Source organism: Sebastes fasciatus, chromosome 3 (assembly GCF_043250625.1).
Source record: "Sebastes fasciatus isolate fSebFas1 chromosome 3, fSebFas1.pri, whole genome shotgun sequence".
Taxonomy (NCBI): domain Eukaryota; kingdom Metazoa; phylum Chordata; class Actinopteri; order Perciformes; family Sebastidae; genus Sebastes; species Sebastes fasciatus.
This window is the reverse complement of record NC_133797.1, coordinates 27418777-27441915: the sequence shown is the minus strand read 5'-3', so window position 1 is coordinate 27441915 and position 23139 is coordinate 27418777. Positions and strand designations below refer to the sequence as shown.

Genomic DNA, 23139 nt, shown 5'->3' with positions numbered 1-23139 from the left:
GGGCGGCAGAAACATACATGAATGTTGTTTATGTCACTTGATCAACTCATTTGTTTCCCAATTGGCAATGAAAGGCTTTGTTATGAAGTTTTTAACTCACAACACAAATAACTACTAACTGGAAATGACCGTGAAAGGACAAACTGATTTAATCTATATTCTCATTATTGTCAACAAATCCCAAAAACATTAGTCCATCTCTCAGTACTTTCTGACTTCACTACACCATCTGTGGCACCCAGCCATGAGCCCATTTGTTCCCGCTGTGAATTTTTAGGGTGCAGTCATTTCCTAAAGCAGCTGGTCACTGTAGTTTTAGCAAATGATACTCAAACAGGAGAAAATTGCACATTTGATGGGGACTATTTCCAGCAGTGCATTAACACACATTTGGTGTTCTAGCAGACATGGCAGCAGGACTGTGTAGGTGGGACTGAAATAAACTTCAGTGTCTATCTTCATCATGTGACAGAAAGAACCAACTGTTGGAAATCGTGTTGTACTCTTTAGTTTCTTGTTAATGCACTTTTAAAAAAAGCTGTCCCATCATTATGAAAGACGTCTTGTTTCTCAATAGGCTAAATATGTAAATAAACTTGAGGAGGAGAAACACGTTTGTTAAGTGCTCTTGGGTCTTCTTTAAACGTTCCATATTAGGACTACCAGAGAACTTAACACAATCCCTATAATTTATTATGTATAAACACACATATTTTTTATGAGGCTGGCTTCTTGAACAGAGTCTGCTTTAACACCGCAGGCTCTACTGGAGACTTATGGTTTTGGCATAGACTTAAAGTGCTTTCACAAGCCAACATTTAGTCTGTTTTAATCAAACTCTGGTGTGGTTCATTTAGGCAGTTGTGAACACATTAATCCTACTCTGGTGCTGACCAAAACAACCGGACCGATGCCGCTTGCGAGAGGTCTTGGACCGTTTCCAAGTGAACCAAAACGCAGGCTTCTGGTGCAGGCATTTGTTGACATGGACACAGGTAAACAACAGGTTAACATGAGTGGGAGAAGACTGACCTGGAGTTCAGCAGAAGTCTGATGTTTACTTGACATCTGGGCCAAAGTGAACACACAGAACACGCTAAATAAAGTCTACAAAAATAGTGACGTTTATAAAGTCATTCCAGATAAACTAGAGGAGAAGGGATTCGTGTGCACAGATCTGTGCCGAGTCAAAGTGAATAACTTTGACAGCAATACTTCAATATCTGTGATTCCCTGCGTAGAGGTGGCAGCTCTCGAGACGAAGAAGATAAATTCGCTACTTTGTACACGCTCCTCAGCAATTTCTTTTTTTTTTAAATGTGGAAATTATTGTATACTGTGAAACTGAACTAAATAGAAAAACAAACAAAAAAATGTCACGCTGATTTGGACTTGCCAAAGGGATTATGGCTTGTGAAAGAGCCCTTAAAGAACTACTGTATACATACTATAATAGAATTAAATTATTTTCAAACTGCAAAAAATACCTTCTAATTCTGGACACACATAAACATGTCATCCCTCACTCAAGATGCTGTTGCCCACAAGCAAATAAATGTTATTGTGCCTGTTTTATCAGCCATTTTAAACAGTCCGGAAGTGAACAAGAAGACAGCATTTATTGAAGATTTTGTGAAACCGAAATACTAAGTATTACAAACAGGCAACTAAAAATGGTCAAAAACATAAAAGATATAACACCCAGCTAGGTCAATCAGTGTAGTTTTGAAATGCCAGAGCAGAGCAGGAGCATGAATCCTTCTCCAAGTTCTCTACTGTAGAATCCAGTCGTTGGGTCCAAGGTTTTGAGCATGATAGAAAGACAGAATCCATAATCTCTTCCTCACACTGCTACGTAAACAATATTGAAGGTATGTCCTGTGAAGCACAGGAGATTTAGGTGAGGTCACGAAGCGGTTTATATAAACATTGTTTGGATGTCTTTGGGGCTGTGAACTTCAAAGACACTGAGATTGAGAAAAGTTCCCTGTCATCCATTTTTCATCATTGGTGATAATAAGAGTGTCAGAGGACATATTTGAAGCGTTGTCTTGTGTTCATTTTATATAATATGATTGATGACAATAGTATGGTTGCAAGTTATACAGCTCTAAACTGAACTGAGCATTTCCATCCTGCAAACTGCTGCAGAATAAGAATTAAAGTAGACTGCCTGGTGCATGTATCGTTTGCAGTATATATTACACCGTTACTGTGTTTTATAATAAAAAACAAAAATATAAAATAAAAGCAGATGAAGAGAAGACATGCGCTAACATTTTGAGGTAACAACAGGACAGGAAATATCTAAGTTAAAAGGGATGAGGTAAAATTTAAGAAGGTCCTCCACCGAAATATTCCTTTGAATTTATCAGAAATTCAACTTAAACATTTTTCAAAATATTATAGAGAGCCAGTGAAATGAGGCAAAAATTTAAGTAAGGTTTTTTCCAAGAACTGGCAGTATTTTGAGTAATCTAAAGGCGTGCAGCAACATGTTTACCTTGATAAACAAGTGACTCCAAACAAGTGATAAAAGTAGTCCTCAGGTGAATGAAGAATATTTGTACCACTTTAGTCACTTGGTTTTCAGTCTGATATTCATGCTTTAATGCAGAAGATAAACAACCAAGTAACCAAGTTGTCACTGCCAAGAAATGCTAAAAGAAGTGGGGGCAGGGGTGGAGCGTATCCCCAGGTTTTACAGGAGCAGAAAGCTGTGCATCATCAGCATATACAGTACATGTAAATTCATGCATAATTCAGACTATTAACAGAAAGTAAAAGTGGACCTAAAATTGCTCTTTGGGGACACCACAAGGAAAAGGGTGGCAGGTACAGAAGAAGCCCGTCAGATAACACAAACACATAATCTTCTACCAACAAGGTAGGAACTAAACTAATTAATAGCTGCATCATTAACCCCAACCCATTATTCAAGATTGTTAATTAAAATGGGGTCGGCAGAAAAGCCAAAATCTTGTAAAATTCAAATGGTACAGCAGCCATTTAACTGCAACTCATTGCTCACAATGATTAGAGCAGATTTATTGCTATAAACGAAAAAAAAAGTAAAATATATTTCCTAAAATATTTCAAAGGAAGATAAACTTTTAAATAGGTCTACAATAAAAAAAAAAAAGCAATGAGTCAAGACAGAGTGTTTCTTCAGTAGAGGCTGAGTTATGGGGGGCTTGTTCAGCAATTGGATGAGAATGTGCAAATAAACAAATCATTTATTGACTATATGGGGTCTTATAATGTGAAACAAGGGGGGGTAATGTTGTCTTAATGAGCAAGATGCCATACCAGAAATGTTGACATTGACAGATTGATTTAAAGTGGATGAGCACAGGAACTGGTTCATGGGAGATGCTGATGCTCAGTTCTGTAAATCAAGGATATATTTGAAGCCTAACCCCCTTAGTCTTGTTAATAATTAAGAAGCTTATTTTTGAGTGGGTGGCTCAGGGGAAACTTGGTAAAAGATGAACTGACGGTCTGACATAAAAGCCTGAGAATGTGGCCATAAGAGGTACGGAAAGCAAAATGGGAACTTTTGCTTGTTTACAATGACAAAACTGGATACATAAACCTGTGTGAAGAACCAGCGGGACATATAGATTACTGTAAATCAGGCCTTGTTAAGGGGACTATAAGATCAGCGGCAGCATATTCAGAACACAGCAGCATGTAAAAAGAAATACAATCACATAAATTGCATCAATGGTTTTCAGTGATATTTCTCTTTCTCATAGACAACCCTCTGGATATTCTGGCACAATACACTGTATTTCTGACTTTCCAGATCACTCAGGTCATCTGGTGCTGGCCTTTCAAAAATATCAAGAGTCAACTCCAAACCTAGAGAAGCAGCTTTTTTATGTTTATGCTCCCACATGCTGGAACCGTCTGCCAGAGGATCTGAAGAGTGCTCCATTAATTTCCTTTTTCAAAAACAATAAAAAACATAAAACCTTTTTTACTGGGTATACCATCTGCCTGTTGACTAGAATTAACCAACAATATTCTGGTCAATCACTGTTTATATGTTTTTCTCTCCAAATACATTTATATTTTGTAACCTTTATATTTAAGGCACTTTGATAAACTTGGTATGCCCTTCACAGATTATATTGACATGTACTATGAGGCTACAATAGGAAGGTTATTTTGGTTGTAGATTACACACCAACATGCTTTTACTGTTTGTCTGACAAACACAGCTGCCTTGAGAAACAGCTCACCTTGTGAACAACGAAAGGGAGAAATAATAAAACATGTGACAGCTGTTTGTTTGATGTTGCAGCACAGCAACATGTGCATTCATAAGAAAAAGGTAAAATGGGAGGATGTCATCTTGAGGCCATCTTCTTGATTGCTTTTTTAAAGGTGTTGATTAAAAACACAATACACCTTTTCTGTGTTTAAAGGTTCACTTTTTAACCATAGGACTCTAAAGTTTGTAATCCACCTGACGTGCCAGGTTGTTAGGTTTGCAGTTTAGAACAAATGAAGTTGTCAGCACTTGTAAATAAGTAGTAACACACACGAAACAAATGTGTTTCGCAGCCCTAGGCTTTCCTCAGAAACGCTGTGCATTATTAAAGTTACAAATTACAGACTGATTTGCGAGTGATGACTTCATTTGCAACTGTGTGATTTTTGGGTCGGCACCCATTAAACTCTAAACACATTTGAGTCGAGCACGCCGGTTCTTTTGTTTGTCAGTTTTAGAGGGGACATGATAAGATAAGTAATAACAATTGCTTTAAAATGAGACATATCTGCATAACTATGATTAAAAAGTGTCTAAATGACCTTATTTTTTTACATTTCACATCATGGACGTGAGAACTGGGTGTCCAAGTCAAAAACCTTCACATTTTCTGAGAAGAGGACCCCCCCACTCCATATACCCCATCAGCTGCACAGCACCTAACCCTCTAAAAACCCAGGGGGAACCTGAAAGTTAGTGTAAAATGCTGTTAATAACTATTAAATATAAATGATCCTGGCCATTCTAATTAAAGCAAAAAACATGAATGTGCGCAGCATTTAGTATGATGTCATTATACAGACCGACTTTCTCTCAGCACCCCGACTCTGACTGATATCCAACGTCTCTGTTTCAGACTGAGTTCTTCTATTATTTCTGTTCTCCTCCTAAGAGACTGACTGGTGTGTTTTGTGTTGTGATCAAACAGAGAGTGCTAAGTAATTCTCTCTATCTTAAAATTTTTTATCTAAGACTCTGATGTGAAAAGTCATTGTCCAGAGGACAAAGAAGAGAAGAAAGGTCTAACTACTGAGCGAACCATACAATTGCACATCACGTACATCTCCCACATCCAGTAAAAGTCTGCCTATGAAAAGGAAAGCCAGTGAGGGACTGGAATATCAACTAAACGAGAGCTAACAGTGAGCAAAACAAACAGCATTTTTTAATATTTCTTTCTGTTTATTTATCTTCCTGGACACTGCTAGTGTATGTGTAATACAGTATTTGTGTAATAGAGATACAAAATATGATTTTATCTTGGCAGAGGTTACTTTCTAGGTTGCTGGAAGACAGAATTGCATTAATTGCAAACCCAAAATCCATTACTTCCTATATTACGCGCCATTGAAAGATTAAAGACTTTGAGATAAATTTCTGACAGTAAGTTTTAGGCCATTTCCATTAGTACGCAACACTAACAGTTTGTCTTCCAGAAATTATGTTAACTCTTGCCAATTAGTAAGGCAAGACAAAAGGCAAGGCGCACTTGATTTATAAAGCAGATTGCAAAAATGGGGAAACCACAATGTGCTTTACATAACAATTAAAATGGAAAGAAAAAAGTAAATTATTGCTGCATCAGCCATCATTTTGACCAAACACTGCAATGGTAGAATGGTAGAACAGATGGACATGCATAATTTTTTGCACCCAGATAATACGGTATATACTGCACATGTGCAAGTACGTTTTTGGGTGAATGTATGCATATTCAGAGACCCTTTGATGGTTTCTTACTTGGATTAAACTTGAAAATCCAACATAAATGGGTTCAGACAGAGCAGAGAGAATAAGAGATGAGTGAAGAACAAATATTAAATTTGCATACAGTAGACTAGACCTCAAAGGGAGGATGTCGTATCACTTTTTACCACTTTGATGTTTTATGATTGCTGTACTACAAAGGCCAGAGGGACAAAAACGCACAGAGAGAAAAAAAAATGTCACATAATAAGAATAATAATGGTAATCGTATGGTACCCAAGAGTCCTGCAGCAGGTCTACTGGTGCTATTGTATTGAGATACAGGCTGTGACAGAACATGTAACACAGGAGAAGATAGAGGAGGAGCGCACACCAGTGTTGGAGAGGTGCGGACCACGGTGATGGAAAATACAAGTGTGGAGGAAAATAGTCACACACTCGTAGCCAGGATGCAAAAATGATTTAATAATTTACGTTTCATTCTTCTTCAGGGTATTGAGGGACAACAAACAGCTCCACAGCGCCTTATGCACATGTTTATTAAATCATTTTTCATCGTGGCTACAAGTGTGCAACTATTTTTCCTCTACAACAACATGTAATATAACCATACTGTTTATGTTTATTGTGAGGCCTGTAGAGACTCTGGGATCTGCAAACATATCAATTTGACCCAGATTCCCATTGGAGAAATGCAGCCTGGTTTCCTTAAAATCACATTCCTGTACAACGAAACTGCATTACGCTTCGAGGGAAACACATTTTCTCCCAGATTATCTTAATACATTTCTAATCATAGTCCGCGGAAGTCTGCGTAGGGAGGAGGTAGAGTTGGGCGGGTTGGTCAAACAAACACAGGGCGTTTCCTGTGTAAAACCAAAAGTCAATGTTGACTTATATTAATTGCATACTTAAATAACGTCACAAACATGCTTATTTTAAACCAAACCATGATGTTTTACAAACCAAGTAGTTTTGTTGCATTTTTGTTTTGCTTCAATTTACAACATTAACCACATGTTTAAAACTGCAACCGTAACAAGTTTCCTTACATAATTGCAGTTTAGTTGTATGGGAATGTAATTTTGTAGGGGACAGGGTTGGAAAAATGGAGGAGGAGGAGGAGGAGAAGAAGAAGGAGAAGAAAAAGATCTCCTGTTAAATATGCAGCTACAGCCAGCAACCGGTTAGCTTAGTCTAGCACAAAGACTGAAAGCTAAATGAGTTGAGCTGAAAACAGTTAGCCTGGCTCTGTCTAAAGGTAACAAAATAAACCTAACAGCAGCTCCAAAGCTTAACAATTAACATGCAATATCTTTTTGGTTTAACCTGTACAAGAACCAAAGTGTGAAAACGACACGTTGTGGTTTTACTGGAGTTATGTGCTGCACTATTTCTTGACCGGGCCAGTGACCTCACTGTAACAAGACTCCAGGAAGTTACTGTGCCTGGCCAAGAAATATAGTGCCTTCAAATGGAGTCGTGTTTACCGTGTTCACGAGAAGAGTCCATGTGAACGCCCCCGTCTTGTGGTATTCACGACCTTGTAAATGGAAAGTTTCTGAAAGCTCTGAGTTCACGAGTTACGACGTGTTTGTTTGACGTTGCCAGAAATGGCAGAAGCTGCGCAAGTTCATTTTTGAGCGCGTAATAATTTAATATATTGTAATTTTAGTTGTATATTGTTTTTCTTCGTAATTTTATATGTTTGAGGAAAATGTTGATATTCCCAACTGACTAATCTTTTACGTCTGTCATGCATTTGCATTTACTGCATTATGTTACCCACTTGCTACCTTACTGAATTGTTAGCCTCTGTGGCTTCTAGACGCAGACAGAGGTGTTCTCACAACTTAATAAAGGCCAAGCATATGTGGCCACGACTTCCCATGTTGTAAATAAGAGCTCACGATTTAATTTGAAGGCACCAAATACTCCAGCAGGTTGTGCCTGGCCAAGAAATAGTCCCACACATACCCCTCTGCAAAAACCACATCTTCACAGGTTTCTGTGAAGATTAAATAAGCGAGATATAACATGTTTTATGATTGGTGAGTTTTCAAGGTGCTTTTTTTGTTACCTTTGGACAGAGCCAAGCTAGCTGTTTCCCTCTGTTTCCAGTCTTTGTGTTTATCTAAGCTAACCGTCTGTTGATGTATAGCTTTGTATTTACTGTTCAGATATGAGAGTGGTACTGATTTCCTGATTTAAAGTAAAATGTATTTCCAAAAATGACAAATAATTACTTTAAACCATCAGCACATTAAGTGCTTAATTTTGCAGATAATTAAGCAATAGTGAATCTATGAAAAAGGAAATTAGGTTATTGAATTTGCACATGAATACACACTCCTTATTCAGAAGCTTTGTAAAGGAAAGAAAGGAACATGTAGTCACTTCGGCTCATTGCGATTCAAGCTAACACAATTTTGAGACAAAATAGTACGAGAGTAATACAAACAAATTTGAAACAAAGTGAAGCTCCAGGATGTGTATGCCTACCTCTATCTGAGTAACAAGTCAACAATTTAACTCATTTCACCACCACAGCAGGTATTAAGTATTAAGTGGCAGATACTTTGTTCTTGGTTTGTTTATTTTCTGCCCTTGCAGCAAAACACATCCAAGGTTATGCTTCTCTTAAATAGGCATAGTCATTGACAGCAAATATGTGAGTTCATCCTAGTTGTTCACAGCAAAACCTCACTAATGATGCAAAAAAGAGCCTCTCAACAGCCAACAACTGCTCCTCGCAGTGAATCTGCAGCTTGTTTGCTATACAAGAATGAATATGTTTGTGAGACAGTGAGTGACTTACTAGCCTGTTCCATTGATTTTTATCAGATAATTTTTATGGCCATGGCAATTTTCTTGTAACATAACAGGATGGCAGCAGGCTGACGGATGAGAGATGCCCAGGGTATAATTTATTCCATCTATGGCTTATAATTGGACATGGCAAATGTTCACAGGTGTTTGTTTTTCTTGTTAGAAGACACCAATGATAACTAGGAGAGACAGATTCAAGCAGGCCCTGCAGTTACTCTTAGCCCTTCCATCAGGTTTGAGAGATAGCAGAAGTCAAAGTGTTTGCATTTACTTCCACTTCTCAAATACAAAGGGTCAATCTACACCAAAGTAGCCCATAGAAACATGTCTGTGTAATCTAAAGGCAATTTCATATGAATTCTACGACATGGAAAAGGGAGGCAAAGAGGAGAGTGGCATCTAAAATGTCAAGGTGAAAATTCGATTGTGAGGATATAAGGCCTTTTTACGCCAAGTCCGTATTTTTTGACCGACATTGACGCACGTTTAAAAATAAATATGACCTCATTGTGTCGATCACTTTTGCACCCCGACTCCGAAACTTTCGTCCGTCATTAAAGTTTCCGGAAGAGGTTGGATTTTCTGTGTTTTTTGGCATCTGTCAAAAGGCAAAAGAGGGTTGTTTGACCACTCAGAGCCACCGTCCATGCAAACGTAACGTCGTCTCCCAGCACAAAGCATTTTACGATAAAGAAATAAAAGAATACAGAGATGCAGAATTTAAAGATAGGTTGTGGCAGGTGATTACAAAACAGTTTACAATTGGGGAAAGTTGCAATACAAAGGATGTACGAAAGATTAGACAGAAGAATTTTCGCATGGAATAGAGTAATAAAACGCATGGGAGTGTGCGAGTTTTCTGTGCGTAACGTTTTTTATCGGATGGCGGATTTAAAAAAAACGCATATGAAAAATACGGACTTGGTGTGTGAAGACCTTAATTTGGTCCCTTGTTGGTGGCAAGCCCTTTGGGAGAATAAATGAGCTACAGTATAGGCAGACAATGTTTCACTGACGCATGTTTAGGCCAATATCACACCTGAAGAGAACATAGTGGGAATACTGTGATGAGGTACCATACACAGTGGTTTACAGCTGATAGTGGCTTCTGAATGCAGCAGAAGTCACCTTCAAATGTAAACCACTCAGTCTCAGCTCCTACAGTTGATAGATTTAATATGTAAATGAGATGTAATAATTGTTGTTTCAACCCGTCTCCTAGAAATTACATTAATATACTACTATGTTATTTTGAGGGAACCATAATTGCTGCCTGGATGATATTCAGTGACACTTTTTTAATCATGTAATGATGTGTTTTTCTACTGCACACATCTTGTAGAGTAATGGACGGGGTGGACGGTGGGTTGAGCAAAAAAACACTTTGATTAAGGTTAAGGAACGATTTGTCCTTCACCGGAGGCGTTTCAGTCACATTTTAAAGATGTGCTTCTCTTTTAATCAGTACAGCGGTCTACACAGGCAGTACATGACTTGCGCTATACAAGTTTATTTTTACACTTTAAGTTCTTCCGCTTAACACGTGTAATTACAGTAACTGTTTGTTGGGCTCTGAGTGCTGCCAAAAATGCATATGACCTAAACTCAATACTGTGCCTGAACGCATCCTGTGGAGAAACAGATGGAGGACTGAAGCTTCTGCGCTGTACACGCCTACAGGGACCTGAGAAGAGGCCTAATCAGCCAAAATAAGTGGAAATCCTGTGGCTTTACTATACATGTGAGGGGCCTTTAAAACGGTTCTGTGTGCTATTAGCTAATTCCTCATGCACACCAGCAGAGTTTATGAACCATTAGGACTGCAGAAATGAGTATTTACTTGAGTTAAAGTTAAAGCATCAGTCATACTGTATATGGGAAGAGCTTTTAAGGTCAAAATATTATAAAGTGTTGCTAATGTTGCTACAAAGCAAAACAAATACGAAGCCAAATAGTATAAAAATAAGGAAAAGAACAACTTAAAAGAAGCTGAAGTAAATACTTTATGCCGACTCGCTGCTATCAAAAACTCCATTACCACAGGATTTCACATATAAATTCAAATGAGCAGTGGGAAACAAATGGGAGTAGACGAGGAAAACATATTAGTTTGATGCTGATTTGCTTTGGACAAAAAGTAATGAAGCTCACATGCTAATGAGCTTTTTCATGCAAAAAATGGATGTTGAGTTAAATTGTAACTGTGCTTGCCCAGCACTAGATTTATGTTTCTTTATTAATCCAGTAAATGACTACCCATTAGTTAGGTTGAAGCCAGAATGAGTGGGATGTGATACGATAAGAACAAACCTCAGCAAGTGGTGTGCCTGAATGCCTCTGAAAGTGAAAGAAAATCCCTCAGTGCAACCCTGTAAATTATGTTTATATATTACTAATTTACAAATATGAAATAATGCCAGCCCGGATTACGTTTTTCATCCACAAAATAAGGAAATGTTTTTCTTTACGTGATTTGTTTTTCTATACCAAAGTTCAGATGCAACAATTTTGCTAAATTTTCATACTTAACAAATCTGAAAATTGTTCATGACAACATACTGTCCGTCATTTATTTCCTGTGATTTGTTCTGTATGGCCACCATCAACCCTGGTTGCCTGCCTACAGATTCTGTGTATTACAACTGGAAAAACCCTTACCAGTGAACCAACCCTGTCTCCTACAAATTACCTATACTGTATATACAACTAATTTGCAAAAGCAAATATGTTTTGAGTGAAACATACTGTAATGTCGCCTTACTTACTCATTTATCAAGACCTCCAGTTATGCTGTTTTTAGGAGACAGGGTTGCTCTTTGAAGCCAGTTAGTTAAAAGTCATTGTGAGAAAGAATAGGAAGGTACTGGGGGGGGTCTGAATAAGGTAAAAAGCCTTTATTCAAGAATGGGTTAGACCAAAGTGCTCCAGCAGAAACCTTTGTTAAGGTGTGAAAAAGACAGTAATTCAATTTTTGCTGGTGCGAAGAAAGAGCGGAGGGGTTTGTGTGACAGCAGTCACAGTACTTAACGCTGGCACTCACTGCGAGAAGAAGGCAGCCAACTCCTATTGTGTTATAGTGGTCCTTGGTGAATGGTGAATGACCCTTAAGGAATTGCTTCTATTGTGATTATCTTTATGGATCAAGCTTGTGTACTTGACTGTGCACACCTACACTATTTTCTGTCAGGACAGACAGATCGATTGACACCTGTCCTGTCAGGATTACTGTCCCATTATCCCTGCAGGTTAGTATGACATTCACACATACTGCAGCTTAACACTGTTGTAGTTCATTTCTGGAAAAATCTGATCTTGTAGAGTTAATCCATCCCAAGCCTTACATACATACACACACGCACGCACGCACGCATGCACGCACACACGCATGCAGACACGCACACACAGTAATTTGTCTTCAGGCAGAAAGGAAGGTGGACGATCGATGGTGCTTGAGACACAAGTCGAACACGGATTGTCTTAAAGAGCCGTACGGCAGACTTATGACAGGTCATTACTGCTGCACTTCAGACTGACATTTCGAACGCACAGCCCCAGGCATCAGCTTAAAACCTGTGGCATGATCATTGCGACAGAATGGATTAACTCAAAACAATGGGCTAGTCGATCTGTATCTCAATAAAGATGATGAGAAATGATAGAAAGATGGAGCTTTTTATTGCTTCCCTTCACCTCACAGACCTGTGATGGCTGCACAGGACATGCATCATTAAGGTGAAACACTAGACGATCTTGAGACTCTTCATGGGTTATTTCTGTACGAAATTACCACTTTCTCCTTCTTTACTTCAGTTCATTCATTCATGTCATCGTAGTGACTTTCGCCACCATCACACAGTCGACAAAAAATTAATTACTCCGTCAGTCCCTTGAGTGAGTTACAGTTCACCTAAACAATCTGCTGGATTAATTATTTTGGTACAGACATTCATGGTCCCCAGAGGATGAATCTTACGGACACTGGTGATCCCCTGACTTAACCTCCAGCGTCACCATCAGGTCAAAGTTGAATCAGTGCACGAGAAAAGAAACAAAAGTGAGGAAAGCAAGCAAACAAGTTAAGTCATGATGGCACTCACAGAAGGCTCTTCTCATTTTTCATCTAATCTGATTAGGGATTTTAATAATTAACCGTTTAACCGTTAACCGACATTAGGCATTTTAACCGATTAACGATATCGGTTAAAACGGTTAAAAGAAATATTAATAATTAGTTAATAAGCTGAGCGGCTCAGAGGTGCGGCTTGTCACTTTAAGGAGGAAAGCTGGTCCACCTTAACAGCCCACCTTGAGAGGCGGAGCCGGAGTTGCAGGATAGTTCGGTCTCTCAGCTCGCTTGAGCAGAGTGGAGGAGTTGTAGTTTCGTAGCATTTATTCACCGACAAATAAACTGTACACACACTAGGGATGTCACGAGAACCGATACTTCGGTACCAAGTCCATGCCCAAATTCTAAAATCGTGACGGTACTCTTTTTCTACAGTAACGAAGGTACCATACGATGTATTTCCCACCGGTTAATAAACTTGTGACAACACCGGTGTTACCGATTACACTGGACATTTTACAAGAAAGATGACGGTCAATATGTGCAGAGCGCTGACTCTGATCTTTACTGTCGGGTGGCAGTGTGTCTGGTCTCTCCGGTAGCGCTTTTGCTGCGGGGCTCTGCTGCTCAGGTCTACCTGGCGCTGCTGCTCCGTGCACACTGGCTGTGATGGCTCCATCTGCCTCGCGGAGATTACCTCATTAACGTTATGGTTCCCTTATAGCACTGAGATTGAACGTGAAATATTGCCATATTGTGTTTGCATTTCATTTCGACAACAAATCCTCTGCCATTTCTCGGTCTATCAACTCTTTCGTCCAGTGTGTGACACCTGCTACTCTGAGCTGATGGACCAGATACATTCATGTGTTTTTGCCAGAAGTCTGGAGTACAGTGAAAACATTGGCTTTTGAGCCAGCTAGTGATGGTTAACAGTGTTGCCTCGGGCTATGTTCTCTCCTTTCTGTAACCTTTTCTGACCAGAGCCTGCCAGCACAAAACTCTCCACCTGCATGACATTCATGTCAAAGAAAAAAAACGCTGACTGTACTACGTAAACCAGAGATAAGGACAGAGTGGAGGTTGAAAGAAAAACATGCTTCATCTTTTGTTATAGTTCAGACTTTACACACTGAAAAATGCAAACTGCTTTTGAAATCGGCACCGAAATCAACAATAACTATCATGCTGTTTGAAATAGCACAGTGAAACAGATGGATACTCCTGTGCACAAACAACACACACACACACACACACACACACACAGACACAACCATTCCTTTTCACTTATTGATTTTCACGGTTACTCAGGACGGACTCCCCAGAGACCCATTTTCTGGCTGGAAGACTCAGAAATAATGATCACCGTGGTGAAGCAAATACTGGCTCTTAGGAGAAGGTGAAAGGCAAAGACAGAAAATATGGACACTGCATTCATAGGCAACGATTCTGTTGATGCTCGGGAGCTCGGGCAGCCACAGGGAAATCAAACAGTGGGTTGACCAAATCAGAAGCAGAGCAATGTTTTCCAAAGAAGATAACAAGAGGAATGGATATCCATCATATCGTCTATGGGAAGTGTTATGTCATTTTAGGGATGCTGCAGTAAATGATTTATTTGCCTCTATCACCCTTTTATGACCTAGTTGTCGGCTTCCAGATGTGTTTTCTCATATTTGGCCATTCTTCATTGTAGCAGTAAACGGTCTGATTGTAAAAGCATGTCTTGAATGAGCCCTTGAGACATAAAGGCCTTATCGTCAAGAGTGTTGCACAGTACAGTACACAGTTGAGATTCTCTTCACAAACACCACTTTGACACAACACAGCTACTGTGGTGTCTTCCTGATTTTAGCAGCTTTTCTCTCATCAACTTCTTACAGAACTTCATCTGAATTTATTATCTATAATTTATTATTTAGTGGGTTTTTGATTTGGAAGCCTCTCGCCGTCTACCATGCTGCAGTATCACTCTCCGCCTGAACTGTTACTGATCCACCGGCGCTGGCGCTGTTTTACAAAAAAAAAACTATATCTGGTTGCAAATATAAAATGAACTATCAAAGGAATAACATGAATTGAAGTATAGGGAACATCAGATTACGGCATACCATGTATTTTTTTTTATTAATACATTAACATATTTAATTAACAAAAAAAAAAGAATTTCATTCGGTCATCTATTATTCCATTACTTTTCCTGATGCTTTAGGTTTTAGCCGTGGTATTGTTTCAGTATCGGTATCGAGATATTCGGGCAGGGTATCGTATCAAAGTCCGAATTATGATATCGTGACAACACTTTACGTCAAATACGTCTACCACGTCAAATACGTTTACCAAAGTGCAGACAAACTCATAACGCCTTGAGACACTGTTGGTTTTTACAGCTTGTGCCTGTCCGTGGGCATGGACAAAGAGCTGATTGAGGACAAGTGACAACCAGAAAGGTTGTGTTCTGTGGAATCAAGGTTTTCCTCCCTGAAATGTTCACAGTGCAGTCAGTCTAGCTGTCTGCAAACGCATGCAGGAGGCAAAAGTTATTATTCTTGTTCAATGCAATATGCTGTAACTAAATCTTACACTTACGAGTGAAACATCTGTGAAGTGTAAGATTTATATAATCGTTCTCTACACTACAGAGCAAATTAAAACTGATGCAAAGCTGCACAACATTATTAATTGTTGAGCAATTATTTTTGAATTATTTTTCTTTTCGGTCTCACTAGTGGGAATTGAATGTAATATTCCTACTTTTAATTAATTTCCTTCAAGAGCCCAGTGTTCTTGTCTTAGTGAAGAAAAACAATGGTTTCTAAACAAACCTGCTGAATATTCATCAAACTAAATCATTTTCAGAGCAGAAATATTAGTTTCAGTGATTAAACACAACCCAAAGCTTACAGGGAGTTTTATTTTGGCTCATCTAGAGATGTAAAATATCAAGAATAAGAGGTTTAAAGTTGTACAAAATCATGTACAAAAAAATGTTCTGTTTGCACCAGGTTGTTTATCAGTGGAATACACTGAATTCATTACAATTAATTAGATTTGGTGGTGGTTTGGGATTTTCCCCCATCAGACAATTCATGTTTTTGCCACAGCAACTAAATTAATAGACAGAAGCTTAACTCCAAATCCTAAAGGTATACAGTAACAGCAAGATGGATAATTGCTCTGCCTTGGCAGATGCTTTTTGAATGCCTTCTAGTTTTACAAAAAAAGATCAGAAAATTGGAATACCTCCCGGATCTCTATCAAAATGGCAGACTGCCTGTAATCATCCTTCATTTTTTCCAGAAGTGAGATAATAATTACTTGGAGCGACAGGCTGCTCATTGGCGGAACATTACAGATTATTCCTGGTACTCTGACTTCTGGCATTCAAAGACCGTCATGTTCACAGTAATTGGGCTGCCCCGGGTCATATCTGAATTCTTGAATGAATAGTGCTCTATTTCCGCTCAAACATTCTTACCTTCCTTTTAGCCCTGAGCTGTCCATGATAGTTATCAGATGAGTCTCCTGGGATCTCCCCTCCCCACAGGGTCACCCCCACGATGGTGTAAGTGATGCCCATCACCACTAACGGCAGCAGGTAGACCAGAACTGTCACTATGATAGGATACCTGGGAAGAAAAAGGCAGACAAATGTTTACGTTTATAAAATATTTGTACTCATATATAATTTCATACATAGTAGATTTTATAACCTATCAACCTTGTGTATTTATGGTACCTGTTGTACCAGATGATTGTGGGTTTGATCTGAATTTTGACTGTCTTCCCAAGAAGAACGACAGCATCATTTCAGCAAGCGCTCTCAAAACAACATGTGGTGGAAATGTCTGTAATAAAGGCTCACAAACAGAGAGTGTCTCTCTGAAATTTATTTTGCAATACTTGCAGGCAGGAAATCCACAGTTTTCAACAAAGCTTCAGACTGCAGGAGCAATGCCTGGCACTTACTGTACCTACACAGATATCAAGGCCACTTGATGTAGGTGACTTCATCTCAACATTGTTATCAGACAACACACAGTTGTGGTTTAATATATTTTGGTACATATTCTGATATGCGAGTTCTGGCCCTGCTGATTATGTACAAAACAGCTTCTTCACACTTAGCAAATACATTGTCATATTTATGCTGAGGCAGCAAGGCTCAATAGTACACCTCTGAATAAGAACTCAGACACATATTTAATGAATACAGGCATTATAATAAGTACTTAATGTCAGATAATTGTGCTTCTAAATAGGCTTGCCGGCCACGGGAGGCTCTGCAGGGGTCAATATTCATGTCCAACAGTTTATTGAAGAGATTGATCAGGTTTATTGTATTAAAGGCCGAGCTGAAGTCAATGAATAGGAATGCTGGCGTAGGTGTCGAGTAAGCAAACTGATAAATATCCATCAGAGGGGTGGTGATTGATTTCAAGTAAGAGAGGATGACTATGGTTGAGTCCTTGAAGCGCTGTGATACTGTACATTGGCGGAGGGAGGTATTGAAGATGTTGGTGAACACTGGAGCCAGTTGAGCAGCACAGTGGTTGAGCAACATTATAATAGATTGACAAGGTCTGTGTATGAATGGTATACGTTAGATTTTGGTATACGTTAGATTTTGGTATACGGAAGATTTTCTTTTACGGCGTTAATATTCCAGAATTCTTGCCATATAGAACAACTACCGGACATATGTTCTACATAGCCATATAATAGTCTACATTTGACATAACTTGAAAATAAGTTAAATGAAGAAGCAACCTAAAAAAATAAAATAAGAGGCTGGTTGGTTCGATTTCTGCGTTTGTCAAATTCAAAAATAGTGTGTGGCTCGTAGGGCTGTAGCCTACTAAATAGTTTGAAGCTTCATTCATAACGTTGACATTCAAATTACCATTATTAATACCTTACTGAAACATTGCATGCAGTATTCCACCTTCTCTTTCCCTCCCTGCCTCACTCAAACACGGACACACTCAAAGCGAGCGTAACTGTCGCAGTCCGAAGTCCAAAGGTCAAGATTTATTGAAAAAAGATAGATTTAATAATTTCCAAAACTCACAATATGTTTTTATCTAACGAAACATTCTGCTTCAATCCATATTTGTTGGCGGTTAGCCTCTCAAAAACCACATTTTCCCTGCGGTCAAAAAAAGTCATAAAATATGACGACAGACATTCAAAGCTTCTTTCGAAAACCGCAATAGAAGCTTTGATTGTAAAAACATAAATAAAAAGACATTCAGTACTTAGTCGGGTGGTCCGAGCCACTTTGTTTGTTTCCCATTTACACAGCCAGTGCTAACGTAAACCCTGCAGAGCGGATGGATGGGTCAACAAAAGTAAGATCAGAAAATGCTTCTATAAGTTGTCCTAGAGGGCATGGACATCCTTTCATTTGGAGAACTTGGTGAATCGTTAAGGGACGGTGGTTAAGTAGACATCAGTGCCAATGTTTGTTTCACTGATGGTGTCAATTTCAAGAATTCTGTTTGTATATGTGTGTATTGAACTTATTCAAATAGATAGATAGATAGATAGTAACTTTATTGATCCCGAGGGAAATTCAAGAAATATAGGGTAATATCCAAAGTCAGCAGGATATGTGTATTGCTAGCAATTCACACCTATTCATTTTTGGCTAACACATGATACACTGTGGATTTCATGTCTAATATTTCCTCATTAATAATAATCCAAATATCTATCAGATAGTGGATTCATATTTTAATCCACTTCTGTTGTGCTTTGCCATTTTTACTGATGTGAGGATGGCTGGATCACGACATGGTCAAAAATTAGAAAAACATCAACAAAAACTTCCAACTTGGCGAAAACTATTTTCTGTTACAGTACAACCAACTCGTGCCTTCATCTGTTCCAAACCTAACTTTACAGCACAACACTGAGTGTGCATGTCACTGTCAACATGAACGTGAAGGGATGTGGTCCGTCACAGGCAACGAGCTCCCAGTGTAAATTGATAACACTAGTTTCAACCATTTGTCTAATCGTTCTGCTATGACAACAGTTAACAAGGAATGACTTAATGATTACATCTGTGTGCAAATTATAATTAACTTGTATGAAGCAACCAGTTAAAATAATCTACATTAGACAAAGCTGTTGCAACAGTTAGCTGAAGTGGAAAGGACCGAGCTACACTGCCTGGTGGTATCAAAGCAAGTTAACAGTTTTTGTGAAAGCAAGTCACAAAACATTTCTCACATGAAGGCGTCGTCGGCCATGCGGGGCCAGGCCACGTAGCAGAGGGTCCTGCGGGGCAGAGCTCGGGTGGTGGAGAAGTAGCCTAGAGGGAAGGCCAGAACCACGGCCATACTCCAGATACAGACGATGACTCCGATGGTGGCCTTCGCCGACAGACGAGGCTTCAGCGGATGGATGATGGCCATGTACCTACAAGGTCAGAGATGTCCGTAGGTTATAAAGACATAATTGTGTTCAAAGCCTCAATAACATATTTAATAGGGCTGTCCTCAACCAAAGAAATTCTTAGTCAAATGACATACAACTTTGTCGACTAATTGATAAGTTGATTTAATCGACAGATCTGTGAAACTGAGTTTGCCCACAAAAAATCACACAAAAGCCCTTTAAATCTTGTTTTTACCAAAGAGTTGTTCAAATAAAGAGTAATTTAAATTTCTTGGATGGTTTAATCTAAAGGATTTTCAGTGGCCTGAATTAAAAGTAAACAGTATTTGAGAGAAAAAAGGAACATATTAGAGAATAGTATGAAAAGTAGGCGTGAAAATCACAAGTTTCATCACAATATGATATTATATTGATTCCTTGGACAACTATACAATATTTGCTGATATCACAAAGTCTGCCAAGATGCAATTTTGGTTCAAAGCAACTAAAATATGATTTGACCATTTTATTACCGGGCTCTGTGGTAAGGAGGTGCGCTTGGACAGAAATGGTTATAGAGGCCATATCTTAAAGATGATGATATGTATCGCTGTTTTCACTTTGCATCGATGCGATTAGATCATTGATCATTTAATCGATATATTGATCCAGATTGACGTACCGTTACACCCCTAATATATATATATATATATATATATATATATATATTGTACGTGTTGTACGCATGAATGTCAATTGATTAAAATATTTAATCGCATGATTAATTGCGATATGAATCACACATTTTTTATCAGTTCAAAATGTACCTTAAAGAGAGATTTGTCAAGTATGTCATACTCTTATCAGCATGGGAGTGGCCAAATATGCTTGCTTTATGCAAATGTATGTATATACTTATTATTGGAAATCAATTAACAACACAAAACAATGACACATATTGTCCAGAAACCCTCACAGCTACTCCATTCAGCATAAAAGATATGCTCAAATCACAACATGGCAAACTCAACAGGCAACAATAGCTATCAGTGTGTCAGTGTGCTGACTTGACTATGACTTGCCCCAAACTGTATGTGATTATCATAAAGTGGACATGTCTGTAAAGGGGAGACTTGTGGGTACCAATAGAAACAAATTAAAAACATTCTGCATTAATATCATACTGTATTTTCTGCCTGGCAGCCTGTAAAAAGTCAAATTAGCTTTAAACATTAAACACTGTGGTGTTTGATTTTCAGGGAAATTGATGGATGTTTCATTCCAAAAAACTGTTATGGGATTTGGTTTGAACCGCACGTTGAAGCACTCAGAACTGGCAGGAGATTACGCGCTGACAATGAACCCAACTCAGGATGCTAGATGATTTTCAATTGCTGCTAATGCAGGCTTAGAAGCGCTAAATCACTCTTAAAAAGATGGTAAAGAATGGGTCTTGTCCTGTCACCTCAGTGACTGGAGCTCTCTGAGGGACGACAACAAAGATGCCCCGTCTATTCACCAGTAATTGCTTGGCATTTATTCACGTGTCCCGCTGGCCCTTGTGGTTGGCAGTGTGTGAATAGATTGTTAGATGTCCAATCAAGAATGTGCCACAGCAGTCTGTGTTATTTGAGATCCAACGAGCTTGTATAACGGTGGCTGATCTAATAGACTTGTGACCACTGAACAATAACCACAATGCAAAGCCAGGAACACTTGAATAATATGATTACACACACACACACACACACACACACACTCCTGCTTAGTATTACACACATCAAGGCACATTCACAGAGGCGTCAGCATCGACTGGGCACTGTCACAGAGACATTACAGCAGCAAATTAATAAATCATTTTACAGTTTTTTTGTTCAACCTGGGAGTCTGTTATGGCTCAAGCTGCATGAAAGCTTTCAGACAACGTATTGTTTGGAAAAAGGAGTCACCGTGGTTTGACAACACCAACTAAACACTCACTTTATCACCGCCTGGTGTTTAACTAGCAGAGATTAACTTGGATGAGACTTGCAGCGCCAGTAGCCCAACGTTTTGCACACAGCTAAATGTCAAGTGTTGGCTCACATGTCCTCGGGAGGTGAGGAGTGTGTTTAATGTTTCAGACACCCTCACTTCACAGTATCTTTAAAAATACTTAGATGGTCAGTTCAAATGACAACACTAATGGTATCTAGCCACGCAGATACTTTTGGTTTTGTTTGTTTGGATTTTGAGGTATCCACCTCTGAGATTTCTGCTGTCACCACCATACAATCAAAGTGAATCAATGGACTTTTATTTGTGTTGCTGCTCCTTCCACAAACAATGTCCACATTACACTGGAGACTTTGCAGATATCACTGTCAACAGTTTTCAAAAAGACTATTTCTGCTCCTGAAAGTAGTTTCATTAAAAACTATTCAAGTCTGTGGATCATCCGGAGCAACGTATCCACATACAACGGTTCGTATGATTTCTTAAGAAAAGTTATTTCTCATTTTTCGTGGTTTTGAATGTCCAGCAACAAGTGACACTTGTGTCAATTTCCGCTCCAGTCTTTTAAAAATAAAACTACTTAGTTAGGTTTAGGAAAAGATCGACTTGGTTAGGTTTAGACAACAAAACTAAATATAACTCCAGAAGTGGCGTAACTTAAGTACTTTAAGTGACAAATAAACCAACGTTGACTTCTGGCCTCACAAGGGGTACGAACGCCTGTCTCCTGGGCAAAAGATCAATGTTTTTTTCTGATTTCTTACGAAATGTTATTCCTAATTTTTTATGCGATATTAGAAGGAATGATAATTCATACATCATTATTCTCATTTTCATTGAAAAACACATTAAAATGGTTTTGGTGTGATTTTTGCGGGGATCTTTACCAAACAAATGTGTTTTTCTTTAAGCCTGTAGAATATGATGTGTACGCTGGGATACTGTATCTCTGCAGCACCACAATATTTCATATAAATGGTATTTTGACCCACATTTTGCCTTTAACAAATATTGCGATTTTAACAAATACTGTGATTTGAAAATTGCAGTAGGCCATATTGCAATTCTGATACAATTTTGATGAATTGTGCAGCCCTAGATTACATACAAATTTAATTTGTGGGATAGATACAAATTTCGGTGAATTACATTTTCGTAGGTATAGCTACGAAAGGTGTATGAGAACAGCCTGTCCAGAGAAACAGAATCATTGTCTCTGAAAAGACGCTGTTGATGAATTTTTAAGAAGTTATATTTCTGCTGAAGCAAAGTGCCATTATCCTACATTTTATTATTGGCAGAAATCTTAAAAACTGGACAAATTAAACCAATATTTGCGTGAGTTAATAGTGAACTGACCCTTTATAGAAAAGAGCACTTGTTATTCTCAGTGATGATTGCCTTCTGTCTCCTCCTGTTCTCCCTGCACTTGACATTAAATATATAAATATATATATGTACTGTATATCACTGCAGGTAATGATAAGACTGTATTGGACACATCCACAGCTTCCACTCAACACAGGTGTTAATAATGGAAAAAGGCAGCAGCCGTGTTATCACAAAAAGCTCCAAGGCTTCGCCGGTTACCTTTCACACAGCAATCTGCGTTTGTTTTGCTCCAGTGCCTGAGGAAACACACTTGGCAGTACAGAGAGTCAACAGGAAGGACAAATTCACAAATGATCATGAACTGTGGCCTCATGCCATTTCAAGACATCAGAGAGCGGAAACAGCAACATACTGAGGTTACAGAAAGCATGACCGGAGGTTACAGCTACATCGTGTAGGTCATACCGATGTTCTCTTTCTCAGTAAACAGTTGACAGAATCAAACAGACACTGCAGACCAAAATTATAAACCCATGGAAGTTGCCAT

The 23139-nt window shown here is 38.7% G+C and overlaps 1 protein-coding gene across 1 annotated transcript in view; it reads right to left on the bottom strand.

Moving 5' to 3' along the window:
• Positions 1 to 23139, bottom strand: part of tacr3a (tachykinin receptor 3a) — a 31224-nt gene that overhangs the window by 5520 nt on the left and 2565 nt on the right. The window contains exons 2-3 of the mRNA XM_074629986.1: positions 19119 to 19307; positions 16360 to 16510 (exon numbers count right to left, since the gene is read on the bottom strand). Coding sequence (XP_074486087.1) covers positions 16360 to 16510; positions 19119 to 19307 — 340 coding nt within the window. The remainder of the gene's footprint in view (positions 1 to 16359; positions 16511 to 19118; positions 19308 to 23139) is intronic.